We start from the raw sequence: 14,189 nt of genomic DNA, 5'->3' as shown, positions 1-14,189 counted from the left end.
TATGGAATTCAAATCATAGTAAAGAAAATCCTATAACTTTGGACCCTTAACATTATGCCTATCCATGCAGGTTCTGGGTGTTATTAACTTGTCAGATACCTTTCATTCCTCCAGAAAAGCCCCTCCAATTGGCAAACACAAAGAGAGGCAACCCCTCTCGGTTCAGGTCCTTAATAGCTTGGGCTGTTTTGAAAGCCGAATCGGGGAACCACACTTGCCCCGCCTGCTGGATGATCTGAACACACACACACACACACACACACACACACACACACACACACACACACACACACCGCAACAACACAATCACGCCACGTGTAGACACTTAGCTCATACTTGGGTATATGCAGCGAGTGACCTGCCTCACCTTGGCCTCAGAGTCCAAATTAGCTGGATCAGCTGGGATTGACAGCTCCACTGACCTTGTTTCCACAGCCACCACTCCGGTAGGTATCCCACCCAGTCTGTGGATATACTTTATTAAGAACTGACATCCAGCACACTGGCAGTGAGGAAACCCAACTCGAACATAAGAAATCAATTCTCATGTTTGGTTTTGTATTTCTTTAGGGCTTACCGAGCTCTGCCCACCACCACACTCTGAGCCCATGGCTGCATTATCTCCATAAAGGAGCCATGGTCAAAGAAGCCACTCTGCCAGGAGCCTTTTGGACCTTCATATAAAATGACAGGAGTTTTGTAGGGATTAAAATGAACAGAGAGGATCATTTGTATCAAATTTAAACTTGAATCACTAGTCATAAAAAGTTTTTTTCTTTGTTACTTTTCATGAGATTCTTCTTAACACAATGGGAAAATGTGTGCGCGTTTTAGCTCTGTATCAGTAATCCTGGGAGAAAACATGATGGATGGTTGGATACAAAAGGCTTGTGATGCTGTTTTTCCACTTGCTAACCCTGAGAAACACGCCATAGACTTAAAGGTTGCTGTTCAATTAAGTTTTGCCGCTCATCCCGACCAGCATGTGCCTCTTTCTGCACAATCTTCTAATATCTCAGTGGTCTCAAGCTATAATTACACTGTTACAGGACCTGCAGTCCTAGCTTGCAGTAGGGGAAACACAGCCACATCCATTTTGCTACTATCTTGATCTTGTCTCTTACAGCATGATAGCAGACTTAACAGTTTCTCTCTTAGTGGTTACCCAGAGGCTCTTTTGAAATGAATAATTGCAACTTCTCACTCATGTCAGTCACATTTGCAGGACATGATAAATCTTTATATTGACTTTCACTAACATAAAGAAACCGTTGTCATGACCTGTATGTACGCCATGAACTTAGCCTACCCTGTGAATACACGAAAAAGGTTTCCTCGCTACTTTGCGCTTCACTATTTGAGGCTTCAGTGCTTTGCGGGTTTTTATTGATCAAAACTAATAAAAAAAAAAAAAGAAATACAGCCATATCAGCATGTTGCAGAAAGACACATCAAAAGGCACTCACTCTGGCTTGGACGACCAGCTAACATCCAACGAGGGTCATAGGGTGCCTTTGTTGGCACAAAGTCAACTGGTCTATCGATTGGGTCCTTGGCACTCAGAATGGGCACTGGACTAAACTTGCACTGAAAATATTATAATTATTATCAGTATTATTAATTCTTTTAAAGCTTCAATTAAGCTTATCATGCAGTGGAAATCCTTTGAAGTAAAAAATATTTGAATCCTACCTTTGGCATGTAAGAGAGCCACTGCAGAAGAGAGAAGACTCCCTCAAAGTCATCACAAACTGTGTTGTGCGTCACACCATTGTTGTGCATAATTTGGATTCCACCCAGCTGGTTATTTGATGTGTAAACCTCTCTGCCCAGCACCTGGCAATGTGGACATACACAGACAATCATGAAAAACATTTAGGCACCAGAATTTTTCACCAACAGTGTTACATTGCCTACTTGAGCTGTGCATGTACACTATGCACACAAATCCCACAACAGCACATTTGATGACCATGGTGGACATGCCACAGGAGAAAGGGGGAAAAAAAAACAACTAAAACTGCAATAACTTGCCATGACTGTGCAATCAATACAATCAACCAAATTACTTTTACCTAGCAAAGTGACGCTGAACCAACCTAACGCTATAAAAACTTAACCTGAGCACACCCTATTTTGATAAGCAGGCAGGAACAGGTGGCTGGGGCCTGACATGGCTCAGTAAAAATCAGAAGCGCTCACTTCCTAGCCTTGGGTTTCACCTTTTCAGCCATCATTTACTTTCTTTATTACCATTAATGGTTATGTATCTGGCTACAAATCTAGGGCGCTCTCCTAAAGCTGTCAGGAAAGCCTGCGGCCCCAAGAAAGATTGCAGTCACCTTGACACACACAAAGCCTCTGAGCCTCCGGCCATCCCGGCTTCATTAAGATTCCGCTGCGCAGAGACGGGAAGGGGATGTAGGAGCAGAAACGGAGGGAGATCGCCAGGAGAGAGAAAAGGGAGGCCAAGTCGATGGAACAGCTCATTGGGGTATTTGTGCTAGTCGTTACTATCCAGAGCCCATGAAAATATGGAAGCTTTCTAGAGGCTAATTAAATGATGATCTTGGGGTGGCAGCCTCCTGCTCTCAATTAAGTTTCAGTTAATAGCCCGGAAGTCACGTGAAGAATGGAGGGGAGAGGCAATCTCTGCTGAAGATCTTATGAAAAAAAAAAATACAATCACATCTTCTGTTTAAACCTAGAGCGTTTAGGCATTACCTGCGATGTGGATACGTTAATAATAACCTGTCTTTTCACAAACAGAAAAACAGTGGAGCTGTCTAAAAACAACAGAGTCTTCAGGAAATAGGTGTGTCATCAACCTGCCATTTGAGTGATTTCTCATGTTGCAGCCTGTCAATTAAATTCAAATGGAGACATCTTATTACACTGACAGGGAGAGGGAATGGGAGGAGAAATGGGGAAAATGGGAGATGTAGTAAAGTGTGCAGGCTCAAACATGAGCACTCACACCAATCAACAACAAGCACAAAACCTGTCACTGCAAAACATTCATTTTGATGGAAAACAAATCATACGGATGTCCTGCTTTGCAGCCTCCAGCAAAGCAAATATAACTTCATGGCTCCCTTTCAATTATTTAACGATGAAGGTAGGGGGTCTGGGATTGCGGGGGTATCCTAGTGGAACATAATAATTTAGAAGGAAGCGTTTACAGACAAAAGCTCCAGTATTCTTACACACGACAATTACTGTTGTATTCTGTAAAATTCTTTCCAACATTGGGTAATTTGTTTCACAATATAAAATAACTATAACAATTTCTTTTAACCAACTAAATAAAATGATGAATGGCTCCCCCTACATTGTTCTGATATTATTGGAATATATAAATAGTCTTAGAGATTTTAGAATATATTGAAAAAAAAATCCATTACACATTTTATTTTAGATATATGTATATGCCTTCTCTCCTCCGATTAACCAGGTGACAAGAGCATCAGAAGGGAACGGTAATGGTTAAGATGCAATTGAAATATTGATATGTAACATTGATTTTGGCATTGTTGTACCTTGTTAAGTGCTCCAGCTCCAGTAAGGATGATGTGTGAGTTGTCCACCTGAATGGTTCTTTGACCGAGTCTCACGAGATAGGCTCCAATTCCAATGGCTCGGCACGTTACCTTTTGAGCGAAACGATGGACATTAAGGGTCCTTGATATCCTGTTGACAGCGAAAAGCCATTCGGATTTTGCACAAACGTGCTCTTACCAGGTTCATTGTAATGATCTCCTCGTAAGCCACAGAAGATTCTCCAGCGATCATGCCGGACCCTTTCAGATTCTCCACACCCAGCCCGTCGTCCTTTCCAATGATGTCGGTGATCTTGTACCTGTATGACAACAAATAATGTGGTTCACATTTTATCCAAGGGGTGACCCAGCAATAGCCTCGCAATCTACTTTTGCCCTTGTTATCTTCAATATTATACACACTTGACTGATCTAAGAACAGCTTTCATAATCCTTTCCTAACACCACCATGTATACAGATAGGCAATCAAGAAACATACCTGGATTCTCCCTCATCCTCCACATGTTCGCAATGGACAGAGTTCAGGGCTGAGACCTTCTTATAATCCTGAGGTGTGAGGTAAAGATACTTGAAACCCTGCAGAGAGGAATATGAAGACAGCTCAGCGATACTGGTGACATCTGATGTCAAATGGCATTTTACAGTTTGCTCAAAATTGCAGTCTGAAAAATTGAAGCAGGACCGGAATGCGACGTAACTGACCTTGTATGGGTCAGTTGGATCTTGCCAGGCCACGTGAAACATATGTCGGATTTCCTCAGCCAAGCCAATGCGGGCACCGCTGTTGGCCGCGATATAGATACGAGGGATCCCGCACTCTCGGGCCATCTCCGAGGCACGCAGAAACAGTAAATCCTCCTGAGGCCCGAATGAACCGATCTTGTGTGTGATATCATTACTGATGACGATGATCTCACGTCCTGCTGGATATTCTGGTGTATGGAGGCTCATCCGCCACGCCACCATACCAATCTAGATGAAAAGAAACAAAATGGATACAGACCGACTTATACTACCTCACAACGTAGGAGTGAAAACTGAAATTTTTGCCTGTTATATTTTAACTCAAAGATAGTATAGACCATGGTGTATCAGGACACATTGCCTCACATGTTTGAGGAATACATGTATCATTAACTAATGCATCAACACAATAACAAACCTCATTGCCACCTGGCAGTCGGTTCATCTGGACAAGTTGACCTTGGGCGTCCAGTACCAGCTCAGTGAAGGTCAGCAACTCAGAGGGAAGAGGGCACTTGGGTATGGAAGCATATGCTTGGCTTGAGTGCCACAACTTTTTCAGAGCCTGGGTAAAGAGGTACAATAGTCCATCAGGTAAATTTACTGCATCAAAAGCAGCCATGAACAATTAAATGTAATCCATATGCTAGCGCTACAATGACATCAGGTGTCCCTACTGCTTCAGGGAAGTCAGTGAATCATGCTTGACGTTTCTTATTCTCACCCAGTCTAGCATCACCATGAATTTAAATTCAAATGCTGGTGCTTGAACACAAATATATAAAAAAAAAAAAAAAGTGAACTGAGAAAAGCGTAGATTGGTTGTGTACCTGTCTAAACATTTCTGGAAAGTCATAGACATAAGTCGTGCCCAGTGACTGTGCCTGAAAGCGCTTTGACTGCAGCAGGTCTTTGGTGACGTAAGGTGTGTTGATGAGCATGCCGTGCAAAGGACCCTGCTTGTCTCCATATGCCTGGAACATGATCTGCACAAAAAGGGAGGCAAAGTAACTAAAGATACACCAGCCTCTTAGTCCATCTTGACATTTAGTTGATTCATTTCATGAGAATGGGGACTGGGTGACAATGAACATTTCTGAAACACAAAGCAGCTAGTTCATGTAATGAATGGAATGATGTCTTGTCCTCACACACAAGATTTTTTTTTCTCTAAAAGCTGCAACAGGTATTCCACCGTCATCCACTTAATGGCTTTGGCTGTACGCATATTGAATGTCGTTTTTTAAATTCAAATATTCCAAGTTGAAATGAAAATGTGTATAAAGTGGGGCAAAATGTTTCACTTTCAGAGCTTGTGGGTTCGAACATTTCCCCCAAACCCCCCCAAAAAAACATGCATTGCATTGAAGACTTGAAATTGCTCATAGATGCGAAGGTAAGTGTGACCTTTGTGTTTTTCTATTTTCTGATACAAAATCATCATATAAACTACCTAAGGGATGAGTGTGATGATGAAAAGAGGCTGCAAGTATAACTTACCTCATCAGATGACGTGACGCATACAGGCATCTTGAAAAATTTGAATTTAATGAAAAACCTCAAATTTTTTTTGACACTCATTTCAAGAGGAAAACCCAGATGTAACAACTAGGGATGTTCCAACCACGTTTATTTATTATGCCAGAGCTCAACTTTCTGAATGTAACTCACACACACATACAGCACTTTGTAAACAGCCAGCATCTTTAGCAATGTGGTTTAGTGGCTCACCCTCCTCCTTGTGGAGGTGTCAGTGAACATCTTGTGTACCTCTCAAGCCAGCAGACCTCCAAACGATTGTGTAGTCTACTACACATGACCATTTAGAGGCTAAGGAAAACTTAGCAGGTTCTTAGGGTCAATTGGCTGATTATGGGGTGACAACTTTGACTTTCCAATATTGTACTATTACACAATATTAACATTTTCTGAGACATCAAAAAATGTGCTCGCATGATCTGTAAGCTGTAATGATCAACTAGCAAGAAATAAAGGCCATTATTATTTCACTCTGAGTTTAATGAATCTAAATAATGTATGGGTTTCTCTTTCTGAAAAGAGTGACAAAAAATATTGAACCTGTTCATAGTACAGTATTCAAATTTTTTTAGATGTACCTGTACGTGACTGGAAAGAACGTCAACAAGGGTAGGCCCTATACAGGCCTTACTGTCCATATCAAAATATGTTAAAACCAGAAATGTTCTGCTGTGTGTCCCAAAACCTCAAACTAAAAGGCTGTTAAATTTGGAGGACAAGGGATCCAAGATGAAACAGAAGCACTTTTCCAGTGACTAGTTGACAAGCGGATGACATGGAAAATGTATAAGTGCCCCACCTGGCGGTCTTTGGGCCCCACCTGTCCCGTTCGGGCGTCAGTGACCTCCTTGTAGAGGCTGATGTCCAGGTAGTAACCAGATTCATTTGTGAGGAACAAGCGAATGGGGATTTGCTTTCCTGTTGGAGTCAGGCGGATGTTAATTTTCAGTTCAGCTTGCAGGACGCGTAGCTTCCACAGCCGGCTGCCATAGCGCATCACCATGGACCGCACTGACTCCTCTATCTGATGATAGAGGCATATTAGTTAGAAACCGATGCTAAACACAAAGAGAACCTGAATTCTTATTCTTATTTTAGAAGGGTTTGGCATCCCATACCTTTGAAGGGTCCATGATGACTGTGGGGACAAAATTGAGGAATATGTGGTTACAGTCGGTACGCACAGTTGTGTTGTTGAAAGCAACCTCAAGCTCATCCATGGCCTCAAGAAGCAAGCGCTCAGCCTCATTGTGAAGGTACTCAAAAGAAGCCTCCTAGTCAAGGAAAAGGAAGAAGAAAAAAAACAATCAATGAGGATTAAGTAGAATTCCTTTGTGGAATTGTGGAACGGCACATAGAGGATACATTCTCTATTTCTCACCTTTGTAACTAAATCAGAATGGCGGATAATGGCTCGCACAAAAAAACGGTAGTCTGTAACTTCTGCTCCCACTTCCACACGTGCCGCACCCAGATAGAGGTGCATCTTGTGGTTGGCACAAGGAATGGCTGTCAGGGCAAAATTGCGCATGCGGTTGAGCTCCAGCTGGAAAGCTAAAGCCGGCTCTAAGTGGCGGTAGATCCTGTCTTCCACAAACTGGTGAGAAAGTGACGGGACATCATCAAACAAAAATGCAACAAACTCTTTTAAACAATGTTACATTTTTTCCACACAAACGTAAATATGAGGTAATACCGCAATAAACCAAGATGATATCAATGGCAGTTTCAAGAACACTGGCCCCCAATGAAAGTAGAAAGATGCCTAAGAGCTACACACAGCATTAAGTAAATGAAATCGTGGGCAATCTCATTCTCAGAGAGCCGCTAATGGGTGTCATTTCTCTTAAATGGGAGACATAATTAAAGAGTTCATTACTTTAATGAGTTTTGCTCGTGTCATTGTAGTCAAACTATCAGGGGTAAGAGAGGAGGAGACATCAAATGTCTGCAATGGAAGAAATCTGATGCACCCCGTGGTTAAAAAACACACCACAAAAATGTTTTGACAATCTACCTAAAAATAGTTACTATAATGTAAAGAGCTGGTGGTAAACTGGTGAAATAGGTTAGCTGATCCCTAATTCCCAAAATTCCTGAACCATAATCATGTTGCAAAACAGAAGTTTATCATAAAAGGCACCTACTTTATCCCTGGCACGGAATGTGAAAAATTTGGGGAACTCTCTCTGTGTAGGAAATGAAAGAAAGAAAGGAGAACAATAAAACATGTTATTTCACAACAAAAACAGTAGTCAATTATGCACAATATAACCCCAACGAGCTAAAGCTATTTGTAGTGGAAATGCATTGCATTTTTTTAATTTCTGTAGAAACCTAGAGGTTCCCTTTTTGAATGAATAAAACATAATTCTCTCTCAGAGCCTCTTGATTCTGGAAATGCTTGGTTGCCCAGTTGAATGATATCAGATGAAGTGTCCCACAACAATGCCAGCCCGATTGGAGATGCCCTTCTCATCTCACATGCTACATGATAACAACAGGCCAGCAATTGCACACAACCTGAAAGCTTCACTGACACAATTTAACACTGATTACACATGCCGTTGAGTAAATAGTCAGTGGAGGAAAATATTTTTGAAGCGGAGCGCCCCCCCCCCAAAAAAAAAAAAGAAATCCATGTAACGAGGGCCTCCAAATGGCACTGACACCACTGAGTATAATTTGTTAGCAGGCGCACAAGGCCCTATGAAAAAAAAAAAAAAAAAAAAAAATCAAAGCCTATTGTTCAAACAATATCAGGGTAAAAGGCAGGACATTTTTCACATATGTCCTCATTATTGCAGTAATCACAATAATACTGGTGTTGGGACACACATATAACTGTCCCAACACTTATTTTTTTTATGTTACAGATCTGTCAATTCTAAAGTAATTGAATACAAAACATAAATTTGCCTTAAAAAGAGAAAGTTAAAGATGACATGGTACTGTATTTTACACTTCATTATTGTAAGCTACAGTAGTGTTGAAATGCACTGAATCAGAGAGACACCTGCCTAACAAAATAACGAATCACCAGCAATCAAATTACTGGAAATTGACAATTGTTCAGGTGTACTCAATGCTACGGTTATTATGAGATTATAGTATACATGGCCTGTAATTGTTTTTCTTTAGACAGCGGATTAACCCCCCCCAAGGCAAACTACTTTTGGCAGTTATTTAAAAAAAATCATTTAGCCTGCTGCCCTCAGTCCCCTTTGTCTCTACTTACGTGAAACCTTTGGTCCACCTCACAGTTGATTTGCTTTCTGAAATCCTGTCATCATAAGTGTAGCGAAAGCAAGGCATGCAAAAGGAGATACAGGAGAGACAAGGCTGAATTTAAAGTGCGAATTACTTCAAATTATTTCAAGAACAACATAAACTAAGTTTATATGAAAAATCATTACAGTAATATTAGTGATATACAAAAAGAGTTTTGGACAAATAGTGAACATTAATAGCAGCCATTTATACAATTATGGATGACATGCAAGGTAAAGAAAACAGATATAAAACTAGAGAAAGACATGCAGAACGTCTTACCTTCTGAGCCACAAGGAAAGTCAAGCGACGGATTCCGTGTTCAAACAGCAGAGATTTCTGAGATTGATTGAAAAAGAAATAATAATTAAAAAAAAGAACGTCATAATCAGTCCCATAATAAGTTGGTTAAATTGACAACAGCCTTCTTGCGGAACGTTCTAACCTTTGATTGGGTGAAATCCCGAAACATGGATGCCAGGCCATCATCGTCCATGTCACTGTCGGTCTTTATAGCCACATTCAGTATATGAATGGGTTCCTCTTGGATGCTCTGCATGAGGATTTTTGGGGATTTTTTTTAAAATTAAAATCAGCATTTCCAGTGACATTGCAAGTAATCAATGTACGACAATATGCTTTTGTTACCTTGTTGTCCTCTTCACCATACAGGACGGGGTTACCTCCCTCGGGGAAGGTCGGGCTTGGGGGAGGAGAGTCTGTGAAGCAACTCAACACATCTGTTATGTTCCTGAAACAACAGTCAACCTTACTTTAGTCACACAGTATATTCCCATTTCTGTTTTGAATGATTTCAAATAGTACACACTGACTTGGTGAACTCCTGGAATGAGCGGAAGGAGACCATGGCGCCCATCCGCTGACAGGGGGGCGTAAAGGATGTGTCCAACAAAACATCACTCACGCTAGCCATGTGCACCATTCCATAGTGGTTCAGATTTGATGAGAATGACATCCTGTGGTGAAAGCAATCTGAATAAGAATTTATTCCTCCACAAGACAGTTTACCATCCACCTTCAAAGAGACAAGTGGAAGAGGTTTGAAACCAAGCTTAAATTTAACGCTGTTGAGGACGGCCTCTTTGTTTCCCATTCCTTAAATTAAATGATGCTTAAATAATAAAAGGTTGATAGTAAAATATTTTGTCATTATATTTCTGCACAATGAAGCGGCTGCATAGAGTGAGTAGAAGGAATATTTGATAGACTGCTTGTCAGTCCAATTGGAGCACCCAAAAATTCCCCATGGAGCCCCCACAGAGTAATCGCTGAGTATTAGTGGGGGAAATGCACTGAACATTGCATACAGAGTGATGAAAAAAATGACTTTTGGCCACAGTTAAGCCAAACATTTTAGCCTAATACAATTCAGAATGAAATGGGTTCTTGCTCTGACAAATCAAAATCCAAGAAATTTGAAAAAAAGTTGCAAAATTGAAAATGAACATGATCTGTTGATCTTTGACCTAGGCTCCACTGGACAAATGGGTCAAATAAAGTCATAGAAGTATTCTTACACAGATATCCAGGGCTAATTTTGTAGATTTGGAGTGTGCCCAAATCATGATCAAAACAACCGAGAGTACAACGCATTGAAGCCAAAGTTCATTTTTTTCCATCTCACTTGCCGCTCAGACACAACACCAAAATTCCCTCAAAACAAAAAAATTGCAAAAACACCAAGAAGGACATTTAAGTAGGAATTCTTTAATGTATGATATCCCAAATTTTACACCCAATGAGAGGACTTCAGGGGTTTTGCATCAAACCTGCCCAGCGATTCCAAATTTGTGCCATTTGGGCCTTTTATAATGTCCAGGATTGAAGGAGCAGACATTTTCCTAGTAGGACAATTACATTGTTATTCAAAATCTCGATAACATCAAAGTACACAGACACACACATACACACAACTGTTTAGTATATCACAAATTTTCACACACAGACACTAAAAAGCATAACGTAGAGAGACTCTAAGGCAAGGGGTGTGCTGACGTCAATGAAATTAATAAATGCTGTATTTAGTAACTCTCCAGTAAGACCAACAGTATCATTATATTTGTGAAATTTGAAAGAGCACCAAACTTGATTAACTGAAACATTACTCGTCATGTGAATTTGTGGTTTGGCCATGCAGCTACGCTAATAGTCTATGCATGTGGTCTACGCAATAAAAAGAATGTTTACAATACCTGTTTAGAGTGGGGATGTTCCCTCTGCAATCAAACGACACTGATTACTATGAGGTTAGTGGCAGGCATCAGGAGAGGAAGACAGTCAAGTAGGAGCAATGTGTTTGTCCATCTCAAAAAACAGTTTACTATGCACTGCTCAATATCCAAATGAATGCACCCGGCCGGGTGGCAAAAGGTTGCGCACACATGTCACTTCTTGACTGCTCCCTGTACAACATGCATCATGAGCTCTTTAGGCTGTCTCTGTTGAGCTCAACACAGGCAGAGCCTCACCTTCATGCTATTCTTAGAAACGAGTAAAACATTGTGGTTATTTCAGAATCATGACACATGAACATGAAGTGCACACAAACATGCAGGACGCACATATCCTGGTGACAACAATAAGTATGCCAGCAAAAGCCATCTCAATCCAATAGGAGTTGAATCACAAGTTAGTTTTTCATGCTCACGTCTGCTCAACACTGTCTGAGATAATCCTTCACAGTATTTTTTTCCATCCAGATTAAGAATTTGCTTGATAAGAGGTGTACAAATTTATACAACTGTGTATAAAACAATAATCCATAAAACTGGTAGATTAATTTTACTTTTCAAAACAAAAGAAATAAAAAAAATCTTGCCGCTCAAAAGTATGCATGTGTCCCTAATATTGTGGCTGGTATGCGAACACCGATGGCCTCCTTCAATTAACTCCCAGACTAGCTGTGCACAGTGATAACAAGCAGACAAAAAATATATTTGTTCATACACACAATCACACACCGGGCTAACATATGCAACAGAAATATCCTGATTCCACACTACGAGGATGTTAAATGCTGAACATGCAAGGACAATCCTCAAATTTCTCCCACCAATCTATGGCAACAGTGCCCTCCGAGGAAGACAAGATGACATAAGGTACTGCAAGTGGGAAAACTGTGATGAACCAGTCCAGTCTTGCAATATACTTCCTTTCCAAACAAGGAGTATTTACACGTAAACAATGGGCCACAGCTCGGGGAAAATAACGGCATGAGTAACCTGAGCATCACAGTGGATGAACAAAATAGAAACATCCACCCATGAGCATCTTGACTTATGAAACTGTGCAACTTCACTATCTTCCACGTGACGTTATTTCAATTCTTAGTTGGTCATGTTGAAATTTATTATGCCACCATAAGACTATGTGACAAAAAAAAAAAAACATCCTTCAGGAAAACAGATGTATGAAAGAAGGCAATGCACCAAATGAAATTGAGAGGGAGGAGACAAATAATTTTGTGCTTAAGATGACGATATAAAACTCACTTAGCATCACAATTAGACATTTTGACTTGTGTGTGCAGAGAAAAGTAGGAGGCAAAGTGAGGCAAATTACTGTTAGCCTTTGGGCATGTGTGATACCTGTTTGGGTGCGAGGTGGGGAGCATGAACTGGAACTCTACTATACAAGTGTTGTCCTTCAACTGGCGATGCTGCACACTGTTGAGCTCATAAGCAATGTATGCTCGGCGCACATAAACCTGCAGTTATGAGCATATGAAGGCGGACGTAATTATCAGTAGATTTGTGAGTACTCTGCATTAAAAATAAATTAGGGCAAAGGCGTCGGCCGACGGAGAGAAATGATGATTTCACCTCAAGGGCGGCCATTCGGACAACCTGATTACTGTGGTAGAAGAAGTTGGGCAAGACATCAAATATTGATGTTTCGGAAAGGATAAGTTTCTGGAAGACAAACCAACATTCGTAAATGCTTACTCTGCAGGTGTAAATCAAATCTACAGCCCATCTTGCCTACCTGTAGGTTCTCAATGCAGAATTGGTGGCCATACATATCAATAGCAGAGAGGAAGATGGACTCCACCTGGTTGTGGCGAAGCTCATAAGAGGGAAGGTGAGACGCTATCAACACCTGCAGAGAATGAATTTCTGAATGATTTCATACCTCATTGAATTTTATGATCGTCGCACATTTGATTTTTTATGTTCATACAGTGCTCAACATAAATGAGTAAACCCAACAGCTTTCTTAGAAAACATTAAGTTTCCTTTCACAATCGATATTTTCTATGGCCTACAATAATACAAATAGGATTTTTCTTCTTCTATTTTGTGCACAAGTTTTTCTTCCCCCCTCACAAATTCATTTGTTCCAAAAATAAGTATGGTGTATATCATGGAAAATACACAATTTGGCCAATAACTGTATATTAATGTTGCACGTTGTTACCAATAATAACAGTCATTCCCGAATGTCTTCCCATATATTTGAGTTATTTCTGCATTGTCATTTTGTTTAAAAGTGAAGAACCAACCTGGCGTGCACGAAGTGCCACCTTCGCATTGGTTGTTTTGCTGAGCTGGGTGAATTCAGTCAACATGGCCATCAGTTCTTCTGTCAGTGTGGGATCTCGGCCACATAACTGGTCCTGAAGAGAGGATGCACAACACAAATGCTTCAATAAATGCACGAGCCTAAGTGCAGTGCAATTGTAAAAAAAAAAAAAAAAGCCATTTCACCAAATAAATGACACCTTGGTGGATTATATGTGAATACGAGAAAATACTTTCATCCACAAATCTGCAAAATACGATGTACACTTACAATTAGCATTGTAACCAGCAGGTTCTTCTTGGTGACTTGCGCATGGGAGAAGATGTAGTTGAGCACATTAGCCATGTCACCTTTGTTTTCTTCACGCAGGGCAAACACACACTTGTCATAGTGTCCTATCAAAAAAGCAAACACATATGGACCACAAAATACTGAGAAACTTCAGCCACAGAGATGTTTGTTGTTTATGAGCGCCATCCAATGGAGAGAAGTAGTATTGTATCTTCCAGTATGGCTCTTGCTAGTAATGGTAC

At 40.6% G+C, this 14,189-nt stretch overlaps 1 protein-coding gene across 7 annotated transcripts in view; it reads right to left on the bottom strand.

The window, feature by feature from the left end:
* Positions 1–14,189, bottom strand: part of acaca (acetyl-CoA carboxylase alpha) — a 30,750-nt gene that overhangs the window by 5,169 nt on the left and 11,392 nt on the right. The window contains exons 23-49 of one of the 7 annotated variants that reach the window (XM_061802939.1): positions 13,927–14,051; positions 13,637–13,750; positions 13,120–13,233; positions 12,957–13,046; positions 12,723–12,841; positions 11,328–11,351; positions 10,871–10,976; positions 9,948–10,150; positions 9,763–9,865; positions 9,560–9,667; positions 9,397–9,453; positions 9,083–9,127; positions 7,992–8,033; positions 7,226–7,441; positions 6,963–7,118; positions 6,644–6,868; positions 5,136–5,291; positions 4,724–4,870; positions 4,264–4,533; positions 4,040–4,137; positions 3,739–3,859; positions 3,540–3,650; positions 1,693–1,836; positions 1,467–1,587; positions 578–674; positions 368–464; positions 100–235 (exon numbers count right to left, since the gene is read on the bottom strand). In XM_061802939.1, the coding sequence (XP_061658923.1) occupies positions 100–235; positions 368–464; positions 578–674; positions 1,467–1,587; positions 1,693–1,836; positions 3,540–3,650; positions 3,739–3,859; positions 4,040–4,137; positions 4,264–4,533; positions 4,724–4,870; positions 5,136–5,291; positions 6,644–6,868; positions 6,963–7,118; positions 7,226–7,441; positions 7,992–8,033; positions 9,083–9,127; positions 9,397–9,453; positions 9,560–9,667; positions 9,763–9,865; positions 9,948–10,150; positions 10,871–10,976; positions 11,328–11,351; positions 12,723–12,841; positions 12,957–13,046; positions 13,120–13,233; positions 13,637–13,750; positions 13,927–14,051 (3,345 nt within the window). The remainder of the gene's footprint in view (positions 1–99; positions 236–367; positions 465–577; positions 675–1,466; positions 1,588–1,692; positions 1,837–3,539; positions 3,651–3,738; positions 3,860–4,039; positions 4,138–4,263; positions 4,534–4,723; positions 4,871–5,135; positions 5,292–6,643; positions 6,869–6,962; positions 7,119–7,225; positions 7,442–7,991; positions 8,034–9,082; positions 9,128–9,396; positions 9,454–9,559; positions 9,668–9,762; positions 9,866–9,947; positions 10,151–10,870; positions 10,977–11,327; positions 11,352–12,722; positions 12,842–12,956; positions 13,047–13,119; positions 13,234–13,636; positions 13,751–13,926; positions 14,052–14,189) is intronic. The other 6 variants (XM_061802933.1, XM_061802932.1, XM_061802937.1 and 3 more) reach the window with 6 other exon arrangements.

This window comes from Syngnathoides biaculeatus, chromosome 18, assembly GCF_019802595.1.
Source record: "Syngnathoides biaculeatus isolate LvHL_M chromosome 18, ASM1980259v1, whole genome shotgun sequence".
Classification (NCBI taxonomy): domain Eukaryota; kingdom Metazoa; phylum Chordata; class Actinopteri; order Syngnathiformes; family Syngnathidae; genus Syngnathoides; species Syngnathoides biaculeatus.
This window is presented reverse-complemented; position numbering and strand designations above follow the sequence as displayed.